The 15,309-nt window shown below is 57.4% G+C and overlaps 1 protein-coding gene across 6 annotated transcripts; it reads left to right on the forward strand.

Annotated features, from left to right (window-relative positions):
• Positions 1 to 71: 71 nt before the first annotated feature.
• Positions 72 to 15,253, forward strand: wbp1 (WW domain binding protein 1). Of its 6 annotated transcripts, none has more exons than XM_031899667.1 (4): positions 147 to 299; positions 11,426 to 11,528; positions 13,782 to 13,943; positions 14,180 to 15,253. In XM_031899667.1, exons 1-4 carry the CDS (start codon positions 249 to 251, stop codon positions 14,794 to 14,796), a joined length of 933 nt encoding a protein of 310 aa, XP_031755527.1. In that variant the 5' UTR covers positions 147 to 248; the 3' UTR covers positions 14,797 to 15,253. The 6 variants fall into 6 exon arrangements, with proteins under 6 accessions (XP_031755529.1, XP_031755527.1, NP_001015807.1 ...); NM_001015807.1 differs by having other exon boundaries at positions 199 to 299; positions 11,423 to 11,528; XM_031899664.1 differs by lacking the exon at positions 147 to 299 and adding an exon at positions 7,302 to 7,544 and having other exon boundaries at positions 11,423 to 11,528.
• Positions 15,254 to 15,309: the final 56 nt, after the last annotated feature.

The raw sequence follows: 15,309 nt of genomic DNA on the forward strand, positions 1-15,309 counted from the left end.
TAACCACGCGGTCCCGTTAACCAGCTTAGTCCCGCCCCTTCCCCTAGCCAATAGAATTGTACCGCCTCTACGTGTAAGCCAATGCCGTACTACTAAGGCTACAGCCTCCTTTCTATTTGTCTCTGAGTTGCCTGGGGGCGTGGTTCCATCTGTTGCTGGCCGAGAAGCAGGAAGACTAGGTAAGATGGCGGCTGGGGAGCCGGTGGTGCGGCCCTGGGAGAGGAGCGGCTCAAGGGCGTCCTGAGAGGATGGAGAACAACGGGGGATTATGGGAAAGGCGGGAGAACCCGGGGCGCCTGGTGAGTGGGGGGGTTGTGTATATTTGTGTTTCCTGTCTGTCAACTTCCGCTTCATTTGTCTGCCTATAAACCGGAAGGAACTGGGGCTCTGGGCTGTACCAATACTGTATGGGGGGGCACCCATTCCTGTAGGTGGGGTTCCTACTGTGTAACCCTGGCCCTGAGGCTGTACCAATACTGTATGGGGGGGGGGGCACCCATTCCTGTAGGTGGGATTCCTACTGTGTAACCCTGGCCCTGAGGCTGTACCAATACTGTATGGGGGGGGGCACCCATTCCTGTAGGTGGGGTTCCTACTGTGTAACCCTGGCCCTGAGGCTGTACCAATACTGTATGGGGGGGGGCACCCATTCCTGTAGGTGGGGTTCCTACTGTGTAACCCTGGCCCTGAGGCTGTACCAATACTGTATGGGGGGGGCACCCATTCCTGTAGGTGGGGTTCCTACTGTGTAACCCTGGCCCTGAGGCTGTACCAATACTGTATGGGGGGGCACCCATTCCTGTAGGTGGGTTCCTACTGTGTAACCCTGGCCCTGAGGCTGTACCAATACTGTATGGGGGGGGCACCCATTCCTGTAGGTGGGGTTCCTACTGTGTAACCCTGGCCCTGAGGCTGTACCAATACTGTATGGGGGGGGGGCACCCATTCCTGTAGGTGGGATTCCTACTGTGTAACCCTGGCCCTGAGGCTGTACCAATACTGTATGGGGGGGGCACCCATTCCTGTAGGTGGGGTTCCTACTGTGTAACCCTGGCCCTGAGGCTGTACCAATACTGTATGGGGGGGCACCCATTCCTGTAGGTGGGGTTCCTACTGTGTAACCCTGGCCCTGAGGCTGTACCAATACTGTATGGGGGGGGGCACCCATTCCTGTAGGTGGGATTCCTACTGTGTAACCCTGGCCCTGAGGCTGTACCAATACTGTATGGGGGGGGGCACCCATTCCTGTAGGTGGGGTTCCTACTGTGTAACCCTGCCCTGAGGCTGTACCAATACTGTATGGGGGGCACCCATTCCTGTAGGTGGGGTTCCTACTGTGTAACCCTGGCCCTGAGGCTGTACCAATACTGTATGGGGGGGGCACCCATTCCTGTAGGTGGGGTTCCTACTGTGTAACCCTGGCCCTGAGGCTGTACCAATACTGTATGGGGGGCACCCATTCCTGTAGGTGGGGTTCCTACTGTGGTAACCCTGGCCCTGAGGCTGTACCAATACTGTATGGGGGGGCACCCATTCCTGTAGGTGGGGTTCCTACTGTGTAACCCTGGCCCTGAGGCTGTACCAATACTGTATGGGGGGCACCCATTCCTGTAGGTGGGGTTCCTACTGTGTAACCCTGGCCCTGAGGCTGTACCAATACTGTATGGGGGGCACCCATTCCTGTAGGTGGGATTCCTACTGTGTAACCCTGGCCCTGAGGCTGTACTAATACTGTATGGGGGGCACCCATTCCTGTAGGTGGGGTTCCTACTGTGTAACCCTGGCCCTGAGGCTGTGCCAATACTGTATGGGGGGGGGGCACCCATTCCTGTAGGTGGGGTTCCTACTGTGTAACCCTGGCCCTGAGGCTGTACCAATACTGTATGGGGGGGGCACCCATTCCTGTAGGTGGGGTTCCTACTGTGTAACCCTGGCCCTGAGGCTGTACCAATACTGTATGGGGGGGGCACCCATTCCTGTAGGGTGGGGTTCCTACTGTGTAACCCTGGCCCTGAGGCTGTACCAATACTGTATGGGGGGCACCCATTCCTGTAGGTGGGATTCCTACTGTGTAACCCTGGCCCTGAGGCTGTACTAATACTGTATGGGGGGCACCCATTCCTGTAGGTGGGGTTCCTACTGTGTAACCCTGGCCCTGAGGCTGTGCCAATACTGTATGGGGGGCACCGATTCCTGTAGGTGGGGTTCCTACTGTGTAACCCTGGCCCTGAGGCTGTACCAATACTGTATGGGGGGGGGCACCTATTCCTGTAGGTGGGGTTCCTACTGTGTAACCCTGGCCCTGAGGCTGTGCCAATACTGTATGGGGGGCACCCATTCCTGTAGGTGGGGGTTCCTACTGTGGTAACCCTGGCCCTGAGGCTGTACCAATACTGTATGGGGGGGGGGCACCTATTCCTGTAGGTGGGTTCCTACTGTGTAACCCTGGCCCTGAGGCTGTACCAATACTGTATGGGGGGCACCCATTCCTGTAGGTGGGGTTCCTACTGTGTAACCCTGGCCCTGAGGCTGTGCCAATACTGTATGGGGGGCACCGATTCCTGTAGGTGGGGTTCCTACTGTGTAACCCTGGCCCTGAGGCTGTACCAATACTGTATGGGGGGCACCCATTCCTGTAGGTGGGGTTCCTACTGTGTAACCCTGGCCCTGAGACTGTACCAATACTGTATGGGGGGCACCCATTCCTGTAGGTGGGGTTCCTACTGTGTAACCCTGGCCCTGAGGCTGTACCAATACTGTATGGGGGGGCACCCATTCCTGTAGGTGGGGTTCCTACTGTGTAACCCTGGCCCTGAGGCTGTACCAATACTGTATGGGGGGCACCCATTCCTGTAGGTGGGATTCCTACTGTGTAACCCTGGCCCTGAGGCTGTACTAATACTGTATGGGGGGCACCCATTCCTGTAGGTGGGGTTCCTACTGTGTAACCCTGGCCCTGAGGCTGTGCCAATACTGTATGGGGGGCACCGATTCCTGTAGGTGGGGTTCCTACTGTGTAACCCTGGCCCTGAGGCTGTACCAATACTGTATGGGGGGGGGGCACCTATTCCTGTAGGTGGGGTTCCTACTGTGTAACCCTGGCCCTGAGGCTGTGCCAATACTGTATGGGGGGCACCCATTCCTGTAGGTGGGGTTCCTACTGTGTAACCCTGGCCCTGAGGCTGTACCAATACTGTATGGGGGGGGGGCACCTATTCCTGTAGGTGGGGTTCCTACTGTGTAACCCTGGCCCTGAGGCTGTACCAATACTGTATGGGGGGCACCCATTCCTGTAGGTGGGGTTCCTACTGTGTAACCCTGGCCCTGAGGCTGTGCCAATACTGTATGGGGGGCACCGATTCCTGTAGGTGGGGTTCCTACTGTGTAACCCTGGCCCTGAGGCTGTACCAATACTGTATGGGGGGCACCCATTCCTGTAGGTGGGGTTCCTACTGTGTAACCCTGGCCCTGAGACTGTACCAATACTGTATGGGGGGGCACCCATTCCTCTAGGTGGGGTTCCTACTGTGTAACCCTGGCCCTGAGGCTGTACCAATACTGTATGGGGGGGGCACCCAGTCCTGTAGGTGGGGTTCCTACTGTGTAACCCTGGCCCTGAGGCTGTACCAATACTGTATGGGGGGGCACCCATTCCTGTAGGTGGGGTTCCTACTGTGTAACCCTGGCCCTGAGGCTGTACCAATACTGTATGGGGGGCACCCATTCCTGTAGGTGGGGTTCCTACTGTGTAACCCTGGCCCTTAGGCTGTACCAATACTGTATGGGGGGGGGGGCACCCATTCCTGTAGGTGGGGTTCCTACTGTGTAACCCTGGCCCTGAGGCTGTACCAATACTGTATGGGAGGGGGCACCCATTCCTGTAGGTGGGATTCCTACTGTTGTAACCCTGGCCCTGAGGCTGTACCAATACTGTATGGGGGGGGCACCCATTCCTGTAGGTGGGGTTCCTAACTGTGTAAACCCTGGCCCTGAGGCTGTACCAATACTGTATGGGGGGCACCCATTCCTGTAGGTGGGGTTCCTACTGTGTAACCCTGGCCCTTAGGCTGTACCAATACTGTATGGGGGGGGGGGGGCACCCATTCCTGTAGGTGGGGTTCCTACTGTGTAACCCTGGCCCTGAGGCTGTACCAATACTGTATGGGGGGGGCACCCATTCCTGTAGGTGGGATTCCTACTGTGTAAACCTGGCCCTGAGGCTGTACCAATACTGTATGGGGGGGGGGCACCCCATTCCTGTAGGTGGGGTTCCTACTGTGTAACCCTGGCCCTGAGGCTGTACCAATACTGGTATGGGGGGGGGCACCCATTCCTGTAGGTGGGGTTCCTACTGTGTAACCCTGGCCCTGAGGCTGTACCAATACTGTATGGGGGGGGGCACCCATTCCTGTAGGTGGGGTTCCTACTGTGTAACCCTGGCCCTGAGGCTGTACCAATACTGTATGGGGGGGGGGCACCCATTCCTGTAGGTGGGGTTCCTACTGTGTAACCCTGGCCCTGAGGCTGTACCAATACTGTATGGGGGGGGCACCCATTCCTGTAGGTGGGGTTCCTACTGTGTAACCCTGGCCCTGAGGCTGTACCAATACTGTATGGGGGGGCACCCATTCCTGTAGGTGGGGTTCCTACTGTGTAACCCTGGCCCTGAGGCTGTACCAATACTGTATGGGGGGGGGGGCACCCATTCCTGTAGGTGGGGTTCCTACTGTGTAACCCTGGCCCTGAGGCTGTACCAATACTGTATGGGGGGGGGCACCCATTCCTGTAGGTGGGGTTCCTACTGTGTAACCCTGGCCCTGAGGCTGTACCAATACTGTATGGGGGGGCACCCATTCCTGTAGGTGGGGTTCCTACTGTGTAACCCTGGCCCTGAGGCTGTACCAATACTGTATGGGGGGGCACCCATTCCTGTAGGTGGGGTTCCTACTGTGTAACCCTGGCCCTGAGGCTGTACCAATACTGTATGGGGGGGGCACCCATTCCTGTAGGTGGGGTTCCTACTGTGTAACCCTGGCCCTGAGGCTGTACCAATACTGTATGGGGGGGGGCACCCATTCCTGTAGGTGGGGTTCCTACTGTGTAACCCTGGCCCTGAGGCTGTACCAATACTGTATGGGGGGGCACCCATTCCTGTAGGTGGGGTTCCTACTGTGTAACCCTGGCCCTGAGGCTGTACCAATACTGTATGGGGGGGGCACCCATTCCTGTAGGTGGGTTCCTACTGTGTAACCCTGGCCCTGAGGCTGTACCAATACTGTATGGGGGGGGGCACCCATTCCTGTAGGTGGGGTTCCTACTGTGTAACCCTGGCCCTGAGGCTGTACCAATACTGTATGGGGGGGGGGCACCCATTCCTGTAGGTGGGGTTCCTACTGTGTAACCCTGGCCCTGAGGCTGTACCAATACTGTATGGGGGGGGCACCCATTCCTGTAGGTGGGGTTCCTACTGTGTAACCCTGGCCCTGAGGCTGTACCAATACTGTATGGGGGGGCACCCATTCCTGTAGGTGGGGTTCCTACTGTGTAACCCTGGCCCTTAGGCTGTACCAATACTGTATGGGGGGGGGGGCACCCATTCCTGTAGGTGGGGTTCCTACTGTGTAACCCTGGCCCTGAGGCTGTACCAATACTGTATGGGGGGCACCCATTCCTGTAGGTGGGGTTCCTACTGTGTAACCCTGGCCCTGAGGCTGTACCAATACTGTATGGGGGGGGGCACCCATTCCTGTAGGTGGGATTCCTACTGTGTAACCCTGGCCCTGAGGCTGTACCAATACTGTATGGGGGGGGGCACCCATTCCTGTAGGTGGGGTTCCTACTGTGTAACCCTGGCCCTGAGGCTGTACCAATACTGTATGGGGGGGGGGCACCCATTCCTGTAGGTGGGGTTCCTACTGTGTAACCCTGGCCCTGAGGCTGTACCAATACTGTATGGGGGGGCACCCATTCCTGTAGGTGGGGTTCCTACTGTGTAACCCTGGCCCTGAGGCTGTACCAATACTGTATGGGGGGGGGCACCCATTCCTGTAGGTGGGATTCCTACTGTGTAACCCTGGCCCTGAGGCTGTACCAATACTGTATGGGGGGGCACCCATTCCTGTAGGTGGGGTTCCTACTGTGTAACCCTGGCCCTGAGGCTGTACCAATACTGTATGGGGGGGGCACCCATTCCTGTAGGTGGGGTTCCTACTGTGTAACCCTGGCCCTGAGGCTGTACCAATACTGTATGGGGGGCACCCATTCCTGTAGGTGGGGTTCCTACTGTGTAACCCTGGCCCTGAGGCTGTACCAATACTGTATGGGGGGGGGGCACCCATTCCTGTAGGTGGGGTTCCTACTGTGTAACCCTGGCCCTGAGGCTGTACCAATACTGTATGGGGGGGGGGCACCCATTCCTGTAGGTGGGGTTCCTACTGTGTAACCCTGGCCCTGAGGCTGTACCAATACTGTATGGGGGGGGCACCCATTCCTGTAGGTGGGGTTCCTACTGTGTAACCCTGGCCCTGAGGCTGTACCAATACTGTATGGGGGGGCACCCATTCCTGTAGGTGGGGTTCCTACTGTGTAACCCTGGCCCTGAGGCTGTACCAATACTGTATGGGGGGGCACCCATTCCTGTAGGTGGGGTTCCTACTGTGTAACCCTGGCCCTGAGGGCTGTACCAATACTGTATGGGGGGGACACCGATTCCTGTAGGTGGGGTTCCTACTGTGTAACCCTGGCCCTGAGGCTGTACCAATACTGTATGGGGGGGGGGCACCCATTCCTGTAGAGTGGGGTTCCTACTGGTAACCCTGGCCCTGAGGCTGTACCAATACTGTAATGGGGGGGGCACCATTCTGTAGGTGGGGTTCCTACTGTTGTAAACCCTTGGCCCTGAGGCTGTTACCAATACTGTATGGGGGGCCACCCATTCCTGTAGGTGGGGTTCCTACTGTGTAACCCTGGCCCTGAGGCTGTACCAATACTGTATGGGGGGGGGGGCACCCATTCCTGTAGGTGGGGTTCCTACTGTGTAACCCTGGCCCTGAGGCTGTACCAATACTGTATGGGGGGGGGCACCCATTCCTGTAGGTGGGGTTCCTACTGTGTAACCCTGGCCCTGAGGCTGTACCAATACTGTATGGGGGGGGGCCACCCATTCCTGTAGGTGGGGGTTCCTACTGTGTAACCCAGGCCCTGAGGCTGTACCAATACTGTATGGGGGGGGGGGGGTGTTTCTCTGCATTACCCTGTTCCCGTGTGGGTTTCCCTGAGGCCTGTGGGTGCCTCCCTAGGTTCCCAGGTCAGATCCAGCTGGGGGCAGGTTTATCTGGGCCAGGGCCGGTCCCAGGGGCCCCTAGCTGTTACATTATGTTTACTGTACACACTGAGCTATGGGATCAGTTGCCCTTGGTGAGTCCCTTGTACTGCGCTGCCCCATATGTGTCTGTTCCTCTGTCTGTGTGGCCTCCTGTCTGTCTGCTCTCCCAATGGCCAGTACTGAGCCCATCATGCCCCCCGTCTCCTCCCTCACTGCCCAGGTAAGTGCTGGTACCCCCCCCCCATTACCTGCAGCGCTGCTTGGCACCAGTAGGGGAGGCTGAGCCTATACATACACTGCCAGTCTCTGCCTGTACCCCCTAATCCCTCCCGGGAATGGGAACCCTGTGTGTATTGGTGTAACCCCATCTGCTTTCTGCTGTACCCCCTAATCCCTCCCGGGAATGGGAACCCTGTGTGTATTGGTGTAACCCCATCTGCTTTCTGCTGTACCCCCTAATCCCTCCCGGGAATGGGAACCCTGTGTGTATTGGTGTAACCCCATCTGCTTTCTGCTGTACCCCCTAATCCCTCCCGGGAATGGGAACCCTGTGTGTATTGGTGTAACCCCATCTGCTTTCTGCCTGTACCCCCTAATCACTCCCGGGAATGGGAACCCTGTGTGTATTGGTGTAACCCCATCTGCTTTCTGCTGTACCCCCTAATCCCTCCCGGGAATGGGAACCCTGTGTGTATTGGTGTAACCCCATCTGCTTTCTGCTGTACCCCCTAATCCCTCCGGGAATGGGAACCCTGTGTGTATTGGTGTAACCCCATCTGCTTTCTGCTGTACCCCCTAATCCCTCCCGGGAATGGGAACCCTGTGTGTATTGGTGTAACCCCATCTGCTTTCTGCTGTACCCCCTAATCCCTCCCGGGAATGGGAACCCTGTGTGTATTGGTGTAACCCCATCTGCTTTCTGCTGTACCCCCTAATCCCTCCCGGAATGGGAACCCTGTGTGTATTGGTGTAACCCCATCTGCTTTCTGCTGTACCCCCTAATCCCTCCCGGAATGGGAACCCTGTGTGTATTGGTGTAACCCCACTGCTTTCTGCCTGTACCCCCTAATCCCTCCCGGGAATGGGAACCCTGTGTGTATTGGTGTAACCCCATCTGCTTTCTGCTGTACCCCCTAATCCCTCCGGGAATGGGAACCCTGTGTGTATTGGTGTAACCCCATCTGCTTTCTGCTGTACCCCCCTAATCCCTCCCGGGAATGGGAACCCTGTGTGTATTGGTGTAACCCCATCTGCTTTCTGCTGTACCCCCTAATCCCTCCCGGGAATGGGAACCCTGTGTGTATTGGTGTAACCCCATCTGCTTTCTGCTGTACCCCCTAATCCCTCCCGGGAATGGGAACCCTGTGTGTATTGGTGTAACCCCATCTGCTTTCTGCTGTACCCCCTAATCCCTCCCGGGAATGGGAACCCTGTGTGTATTGGTGTAACCCCATCTGCTTTCTGCTGTACCCCTAATCCTCCGGGAATGGGAACCCTGTGTGTATTGGTGTAACCCCATCTGCTTTCTGCTGTACCCCTAATCCCTCCCGGGAATGGGAACCCTGTGTGTATTGGTGTAACCCCATCTGCTTTCTGCTGTACCCCCTAATCCCTCCCGGGAATGGGAACCCTGTGTGTATTGGTGTAACCCCATCTGCTTTCTGCTGTACCCCTAATCCCTCCCGGGAATGGGAACCCTGTGTGTATTGGTGTAACCCCATCTGCTTTCTGCTGTACCCCCTAATCCCTCCGGGAATGGGGAACCCTGTGTGTATTGGTGTAACCCCATCTGCTTTCTGCTGTACCCCCTAATCCCTCCCGGGAATGGGAACCCTGTGTGTATTGGTGTAACCCCATCTGCTTTCTGCTGTACCCCCTAATCCCTCCCGGGAATGGGAACCCTGTGTGTATTGGTGTAACCCCATCTGCTTTCTGCTGTACCCCCTAATCCCTCCCGGGAATGGGAACCCTGTGTGTATTGGTGTAAACCCCATCTGCTTTCTGCTGTACCCCCTAATCCTCCCGGGAATGGGAACCCTGTGTGTATTGGTGTAACCCCCATCTGCTTTCTGCTGTACCCCCTAATCCCTCCCGGGAATGGGAACCCTGTGTGTATTGGTGTAACCCATCTGCTTTCTGCTGTACCCCCTAATCCTCCCGGGAATGGGAACCTGTGTGTATTGGTGTAACCCCCATCTGCTTTCTGCTGTACCCCTAATCCCTCCCGGAATGGGAACCCTGTGTGTATTGGTGTAACCCCCATCTGCTTTCTGCTGTACCCCCTAATCCCTCCCGGGAATGGGAACCCTGTGTGTATTGGTGTAACCCCCATCTGCTTTCTGCTGTACCCCCTAATCCTCCCGGGAATGGGAACCCTGTGTGTATTGGTGTAACCCCATCTGCTTTCTGCTGTACCCCCTAATCCTCCCGGGAATGGGAACCCTGTGGTATTGGTGTAAACCCCATCTGCTTTCTGCTGTACCCCTAATCCCTCCCGGAATGGAACCCTGTGTGTATTGGTGTAACCCATTCTGCTTTCGTGGTACCCCCTAATCCCTCCCGGGAATGGGGAACCCTGTGTGTATTGGTGTAACCCCATCTGCTTTCTGCTGTACCCCCTAATCCCTCCCGGAATGGGAAACCCTGTGTGTATGGTGTAACCCCATCTGCTTTCTGCTGTACCCCCTAATCCTCCCGGGAATGGGAACCCTGTGTGTATTGGTGTAACCCCATCTGCTTTCTGCTGTACCCTAATCCTCCGGGAATGGGAACCCTGTGTGTATTGGTGTAACCCCATCTGCTTTCTGCCTGTACCCTAATCCCTCCCGGGAATGGGAACCCTGTGTGTATTGGTGTAACCCCATCTGCTTCTGCTGTCCCCCATAATCTCCCGGAATGGGAACCCTGTGTGTATTGGTGTAAACCCCATCTGCTTTCTGCTGTAACCCCTAATCCCTCCCGGGAATGGGAACCCTGTGGTGTATTGGTGTAACCCCATCTGCTTTCTGCTGTACCCCCTAATCCCTCCCGAATGGGAACCCTGTGTGTATTGGTGTAACCCCATCTGCTTTCTGCTGTACCCACTAATCCTCCGGGAATGGAACCCTGTGTGTATTGGTGTAACCCCATCTGCTTTCTGCTGTACCCCCTAATCCCTCCGGAATGGGAACCTGTGTGTATTGGTGTAACCCCATCTGCTTTCTGCTGTACCCCCTAATCCCTCCCGGGAATGGGAACCCTGTGTGTATTGGTGTAACCCCATCTGCTTTCTGCTGTACCATACACCCTCATTTCAACTTGGAAAGGCTGGCCCAGTTGGGATTGGTTACACTGGGGGGGGGGCAGTTAAGGGGGGGTCACTATATATAAATATATAGGGGGGGGCAGTAATGAAATAGAGAAAAGTACAGGGAAGAGCGACTAAGCTGATAAAGGGAATGGGCTCAGTTATGGGGAAAGGCTGGCCCAGTTGGGATTGGTTACACTGGGGGGGGGGCAGTTAAGGGGGGGTCACTATATATAAATATATAAGGGGGGGCAGTAATGAAATAGAGAAAGTACAGGGAAGAGCGACTAAGCTGATAAAGGGAATGGGCTCAGTTATGGGGAAAGGCTGGCCCAGTTGGGATTGGTTACACTGGGGGGGGGGGGGCAGTTAAGGGGGGGTCACTATATATAAATATATAAGGGGGGGCAGTAATGAAATAGAGAAAGTACAGGGAAGAGCGACTAAGCTGATAAAGGGAATGGGCTCAGTTATGGGGAAAGGCTGGCCAGTTGGGATTGGTTACACTGGGGGAAGGGGCAGTTAAGGGGGGGGTCACTATATATAAATATATAAGGGGGGGCAGTAATGAAATATAGAAAGTACAGGGAAGAGCGACTAAGCTGATAAAGGGAATGGGCTCAGTTATGGGGAAAGGCTGCCCAGTTGGGATTGGTTACACTGGGGGGGGGGGGGGGCAGTTAAGGGGGGGGGTCACTATATATAAATATATAAAGGGGGGGGGGGGGGGTAGGATCCAAGTAGGGGGTTATTTCCCCTGTGGATCAGTCAGTACCCATAATGCACCAGTCACACTGTGCCCAATCTCTCAGCAGGCTCGGGAGCACTGCCCCGGGGTAAATAACCGACCGTATGTGTGTGAGACCGGCCACTGCTGCGGGGAGACCGGCTGCTGCACTTACTACTATGAGCTGTGGTGTGAGTATAACCCCCCCCCCCACACACACACACACACACACTCACTCACAACACACTCACTCACTCACTCACACACTCACTCACACACACACACACCTCACTCACTCACTCACTCACTCACACACTCACACACAGAGCGAGGGTAAATGACCAACACGCTGTATCTCTGCTAACCCCCGTGTTCCCCCCCAATGCCTAGCCCCTGTATAACCCCCATGCTTCCCCCAATGCCTAGCCCCCGTGTTCCCCCAATGCCTAGCCCCTGTATAGCCCCCGTGTTCCCCAACTGCCTAGCCCCTGTAATAACCCCATGTTCCCCCCAATGCCTAGCCCCTGTATAGCCCCCGTGTTCCCCCCAATGCCTAGCCCCTGTATAACCCCCGTGTTCCCCCAATGCTAGCCCCTGTATAGCCCCCGTGTTCCCCCCAATGCCTAGCCCCTGTATAGCCCGTGTTTCCCCCAATGCCTAGCCCCTGTATGCCCGTGTCCCCCCAATGCCTAGCCCCTGTATAGCCCCCGTGTTCCCCCCCCAATGCCTAGCCCCTGTATAGCCCCGTGTTCCCCCAATGCCTACCCCTGATAACCCCGTGTTCCCCCAATGCCTAGCCCCTGTATAGCCCCCGTGTTCCCCCCAATGCCTAGCCCCTGTATAGCCCCCGTGTTCCCCCCCAATGCCTAGCCCTGTATAGCCCCGTGTTCCCCCCCCGATGCCTAGCCCTGTATAACCCCGTGTTCCCCCCAATGCCTAGCCCCTGTATAGCCCCGTGTTCCCCCCCTTCAATGCCTAGCCCCTGTATAACCCCCGTGTTCCCCAATGCCTAGCCCCTGTATAACCCCGTGTTCCCCCCAATGCTAGCCCCTGTATAGCCCCCGTGTTCCCCCCAATGCCTAGCCCCTGTATAACCCCGTGTTTCCCCCAATGCTAGCCCTGTATAACCCCCGTGTTCCCCCAATGCCTAGCCCCGTGTCGCTAGCCCCTGTATAGCCCCCGTGTTCCCCCAATGCCTAGCCCCTGTATAGCCCCCGTGTCCCCCCCAATGCCTAGCCCTGTATAGCCCCCGTGTTCCCCCCAATGCCTAGCCCCTGTATAGCCCCGTGTGTTCCCCCCCAATGCCTAGCCCCTGTATAGCCCCCGTGTTCCCCCCAATGCCTAGCCCCTGTATAGCCCCCGTGTTCCCCCCAATGCCTAGCCCGTGTTCCCCCCAATACTCCCCTCTATAGCCCCGTGTTCCCCCCAACTGCATAGCCCCGTGTTTCCCCCCAATGCCTAGCCCCTGTATAGCCCCCGTGTTCCCCAATGCTAGCCCCTGTATAGCCCCCGTGTTCCCCCAATGCCTAGCCCCTGTATAGCCCCCGTGTTCCCCCCAATGCCTAGCCCCTGTATAGCCCGTGTTCCCCCAATGCCTAGCCCCTGTATGCCCCCGTGTTCCCCAATGCCTAGCCCTGTATAGCCCCGTGTTCCCCCCCAAGCCTAGCCCCTGTATAGCCCCGTGTTCCCCCAAGCCTAGCCCTGTATAGCCCCCGTGTTCCCCCCGCCCCCCCGTGCCCCCGCCCAATGCCTAACCCCGCCCCCGGCACCCCGTGCCCGCCCCCCACACCCCCAATGCCTAGCCCCTGTATAGCCCCCGTGTTCCCCCCCAATGCCTAGCCCCTGTGCACCCCGTGTTCCCCCCAATGCCTAGCCTGTATAGCCCCGTGTTCCCCCCAATGCCTAGCCCCTGTGGCACCCGTGTTCCCCCCAATGCCTAGCCCCTGTATAGCCCCGTGTTCCCCCCAATGCCTAGCCCCTGTATAGCCCCCGTGTTCCCCATGCCTAGCCCCTGTATAGCCCCGTGTTCCAATGCCTAGCCCCTGTATAGCCCCGTGTTCCCGTACCCAATGCCTAGCCCCTGTATAGCCCCGTGTTCCGCCCAATGCCTAGCCCCTGTATAGCCCCCGTGTTCCCCCCCAATGCCTAGCCCTGTATAGCCCTCGTGTTCCCCCCAATGCCTAGCCCTGTATAGCCCCCGTGTTCCCCCCAATGCCTAGCCCCTGTATAGCCCCCGTGTTCCCCCCCAATGCCTAGCCCCTGTATAGCCCCCGTGTTCCCCCCAATGCACCCCGTGCATTCCCCGTGTGCCAGACCGGGCCCCTCACAGGGTTCTGGGTGTGCCCCTCACAGGGTTCTGGGTGTGCCCCTCACAGGGTTCTGGGTGTGCCCCTCACAGGGTTCTGGGTGTGCCCCTCACAGGGTTCTGGGTTTGCCCCTCACAGGGTTCTGGCTTCTATGGAGTGTCCTGATCCTTCTGAGCTGTTGCTGCGCCTACCGACACCGCCGCGCCAAACTGCGCCTGCAGCACCAGCAGCGACAGCGGGAGATCAACCTGATCGCTTACCAACGTGCCTGTCACTATCCCCCCTCCAGCCTGGATCTCAGTAAGTGCCCCCCCTACAGTCCCACTGAGCCATTACAGGCCATATATACCCACATATCAGCCTATTGTACCCTGACTGGGGGGGGGGTAAGTGCCCCCCCCTACAGTCCCACTGAGCCATTACAGGCCATATATACCCAGCTATCAGCCTATTGTACCCTGACTGGGGGGGGGGCAGGGATTTGGGGAGACTTGTTCCATTGGTTGCACTGACAGCTGATTATTTTCTGCCCGCAGGGGTGTTGGCACCTTTTAAACTTCCGGCTTATGAGGAGGTTGCGTGCCGTCCCACAACCCCTCCCCCTCCATACAGCTCCATCCTCAACCCATTTGGACCACCATGCTCCCCACCGCCATCACTGGAGGACACTGCCTCCCCCAGTACAGAGCCCTCCAGCTGCTGCTCCTGTACCTCAGACTGCGTGACCTCGGCCAGCAGCTCCTCCTTCACTGTGCAGGTCACAGATGAGACGGCCGCTAGCCAGGGGAGTACGGCCAGTGAGGGGGGCAGTTGGGAGGAGAGTCTGGAGGAGGAGGAGGAGCAGCTGGGGGCCTATGGAAGGGAGGCTGCCTTCTCTTCATACGCAGACTTGTTTGAGGGAGGCAGCCGTATCTGCTGGGCCATTGAGGAAGAGGAGGAGGAGGATGACGAGGAAGAGCATTACAGACACCGCAGGCTGACAGGGGACTCGGGCATAGAGGTTTGCCGCTGCCACATTGTGGGAGAGGAAGATGAGGAAAGGAGCGATGGGCACGACAGCCCAGGCTGCACAGAGAGGAGTAAAGCAGGGGCTGGGGGGCCTCCATCTGAGAAGGGAGAGGCGGAGCCAGACTCACCCATCCAGCCTGTGTGAACAGAACTGTAGGAAGGAGGAGGAGCCCAGCTTGGGTGGGAGCAGAGACATCGGGGTGCAAATGTCTATGCACTGAGGGGAGGGCAATATTTAGTATTTAGCCACGTCTCCTCTCTGTGACTGTCTCTCTCTCTGTAAGGGAAATGGGTGAGTAGGGTGCCCCTAAGGGGTGACAATAATATGGAGCCATAGTCCTGCGCAGTCTGTCTCTCGTGCCAGAGATGATAGAGACTTGGGTCCGTGGAGTCCTGAGTTGCCAAAGAAAACAGAACCATAGACGTGTGGGCACACTGGCAGAACCATCAATCCCCCGTGTTGCTCCATCTTGGGGTGGGGGGATCTTTAGATCTAGAGGGGTCCATTTCTCACTGCCAGTGGTGAGGCTGGGAGCAATAGGAGCTCTGTGGGCCCATCTGGCGGGGACCTGTGTCACACCAAATAAATGCCATCCAAGGTATCGAGTGTGTCGGCTTGTTGCCCTCTGGGCTGTGCCTTAGCAACCGCTTTCTGGTG

This window comes from Xenopus tropicalis, chromosome 1 (genome assembly GCF_000004195.4).
Source record: "Xenopus tropicalis strain Nigerian chromosome 1, UCB_Xtro_10.0, whole genome shotgun sequence".
Lineage (NCBI taxonomy): Eukaryota > Metazoa > Chordata > Amphibia > Anura > Pipidae > Xenopus > Xenopus tropicalis.

Coding starts and splice junctions, on each gene's coding strand:
- wbp1 (XM_031899664.1), top strand. CDS start 7,398: ATGGGATCAGTTGCCCTTGGTGAGTCCCTTGTACTGCGCTGCCCCATA. Junction 11,529..13,781: donor TTACTACTATGAGCTGTGGT/GTGAGTATAACC, acceptor TGCCCCTCACAG/GGTTCTGGCTTCTATGGAGT. Junction 13,944..14,179: donor CCCCTCCAGCCTGGATCTCA/GTAAGTGCCCCC, acceptor TTCTGCCCGCAG/GGGTGTTGGCACCTTTTAAA.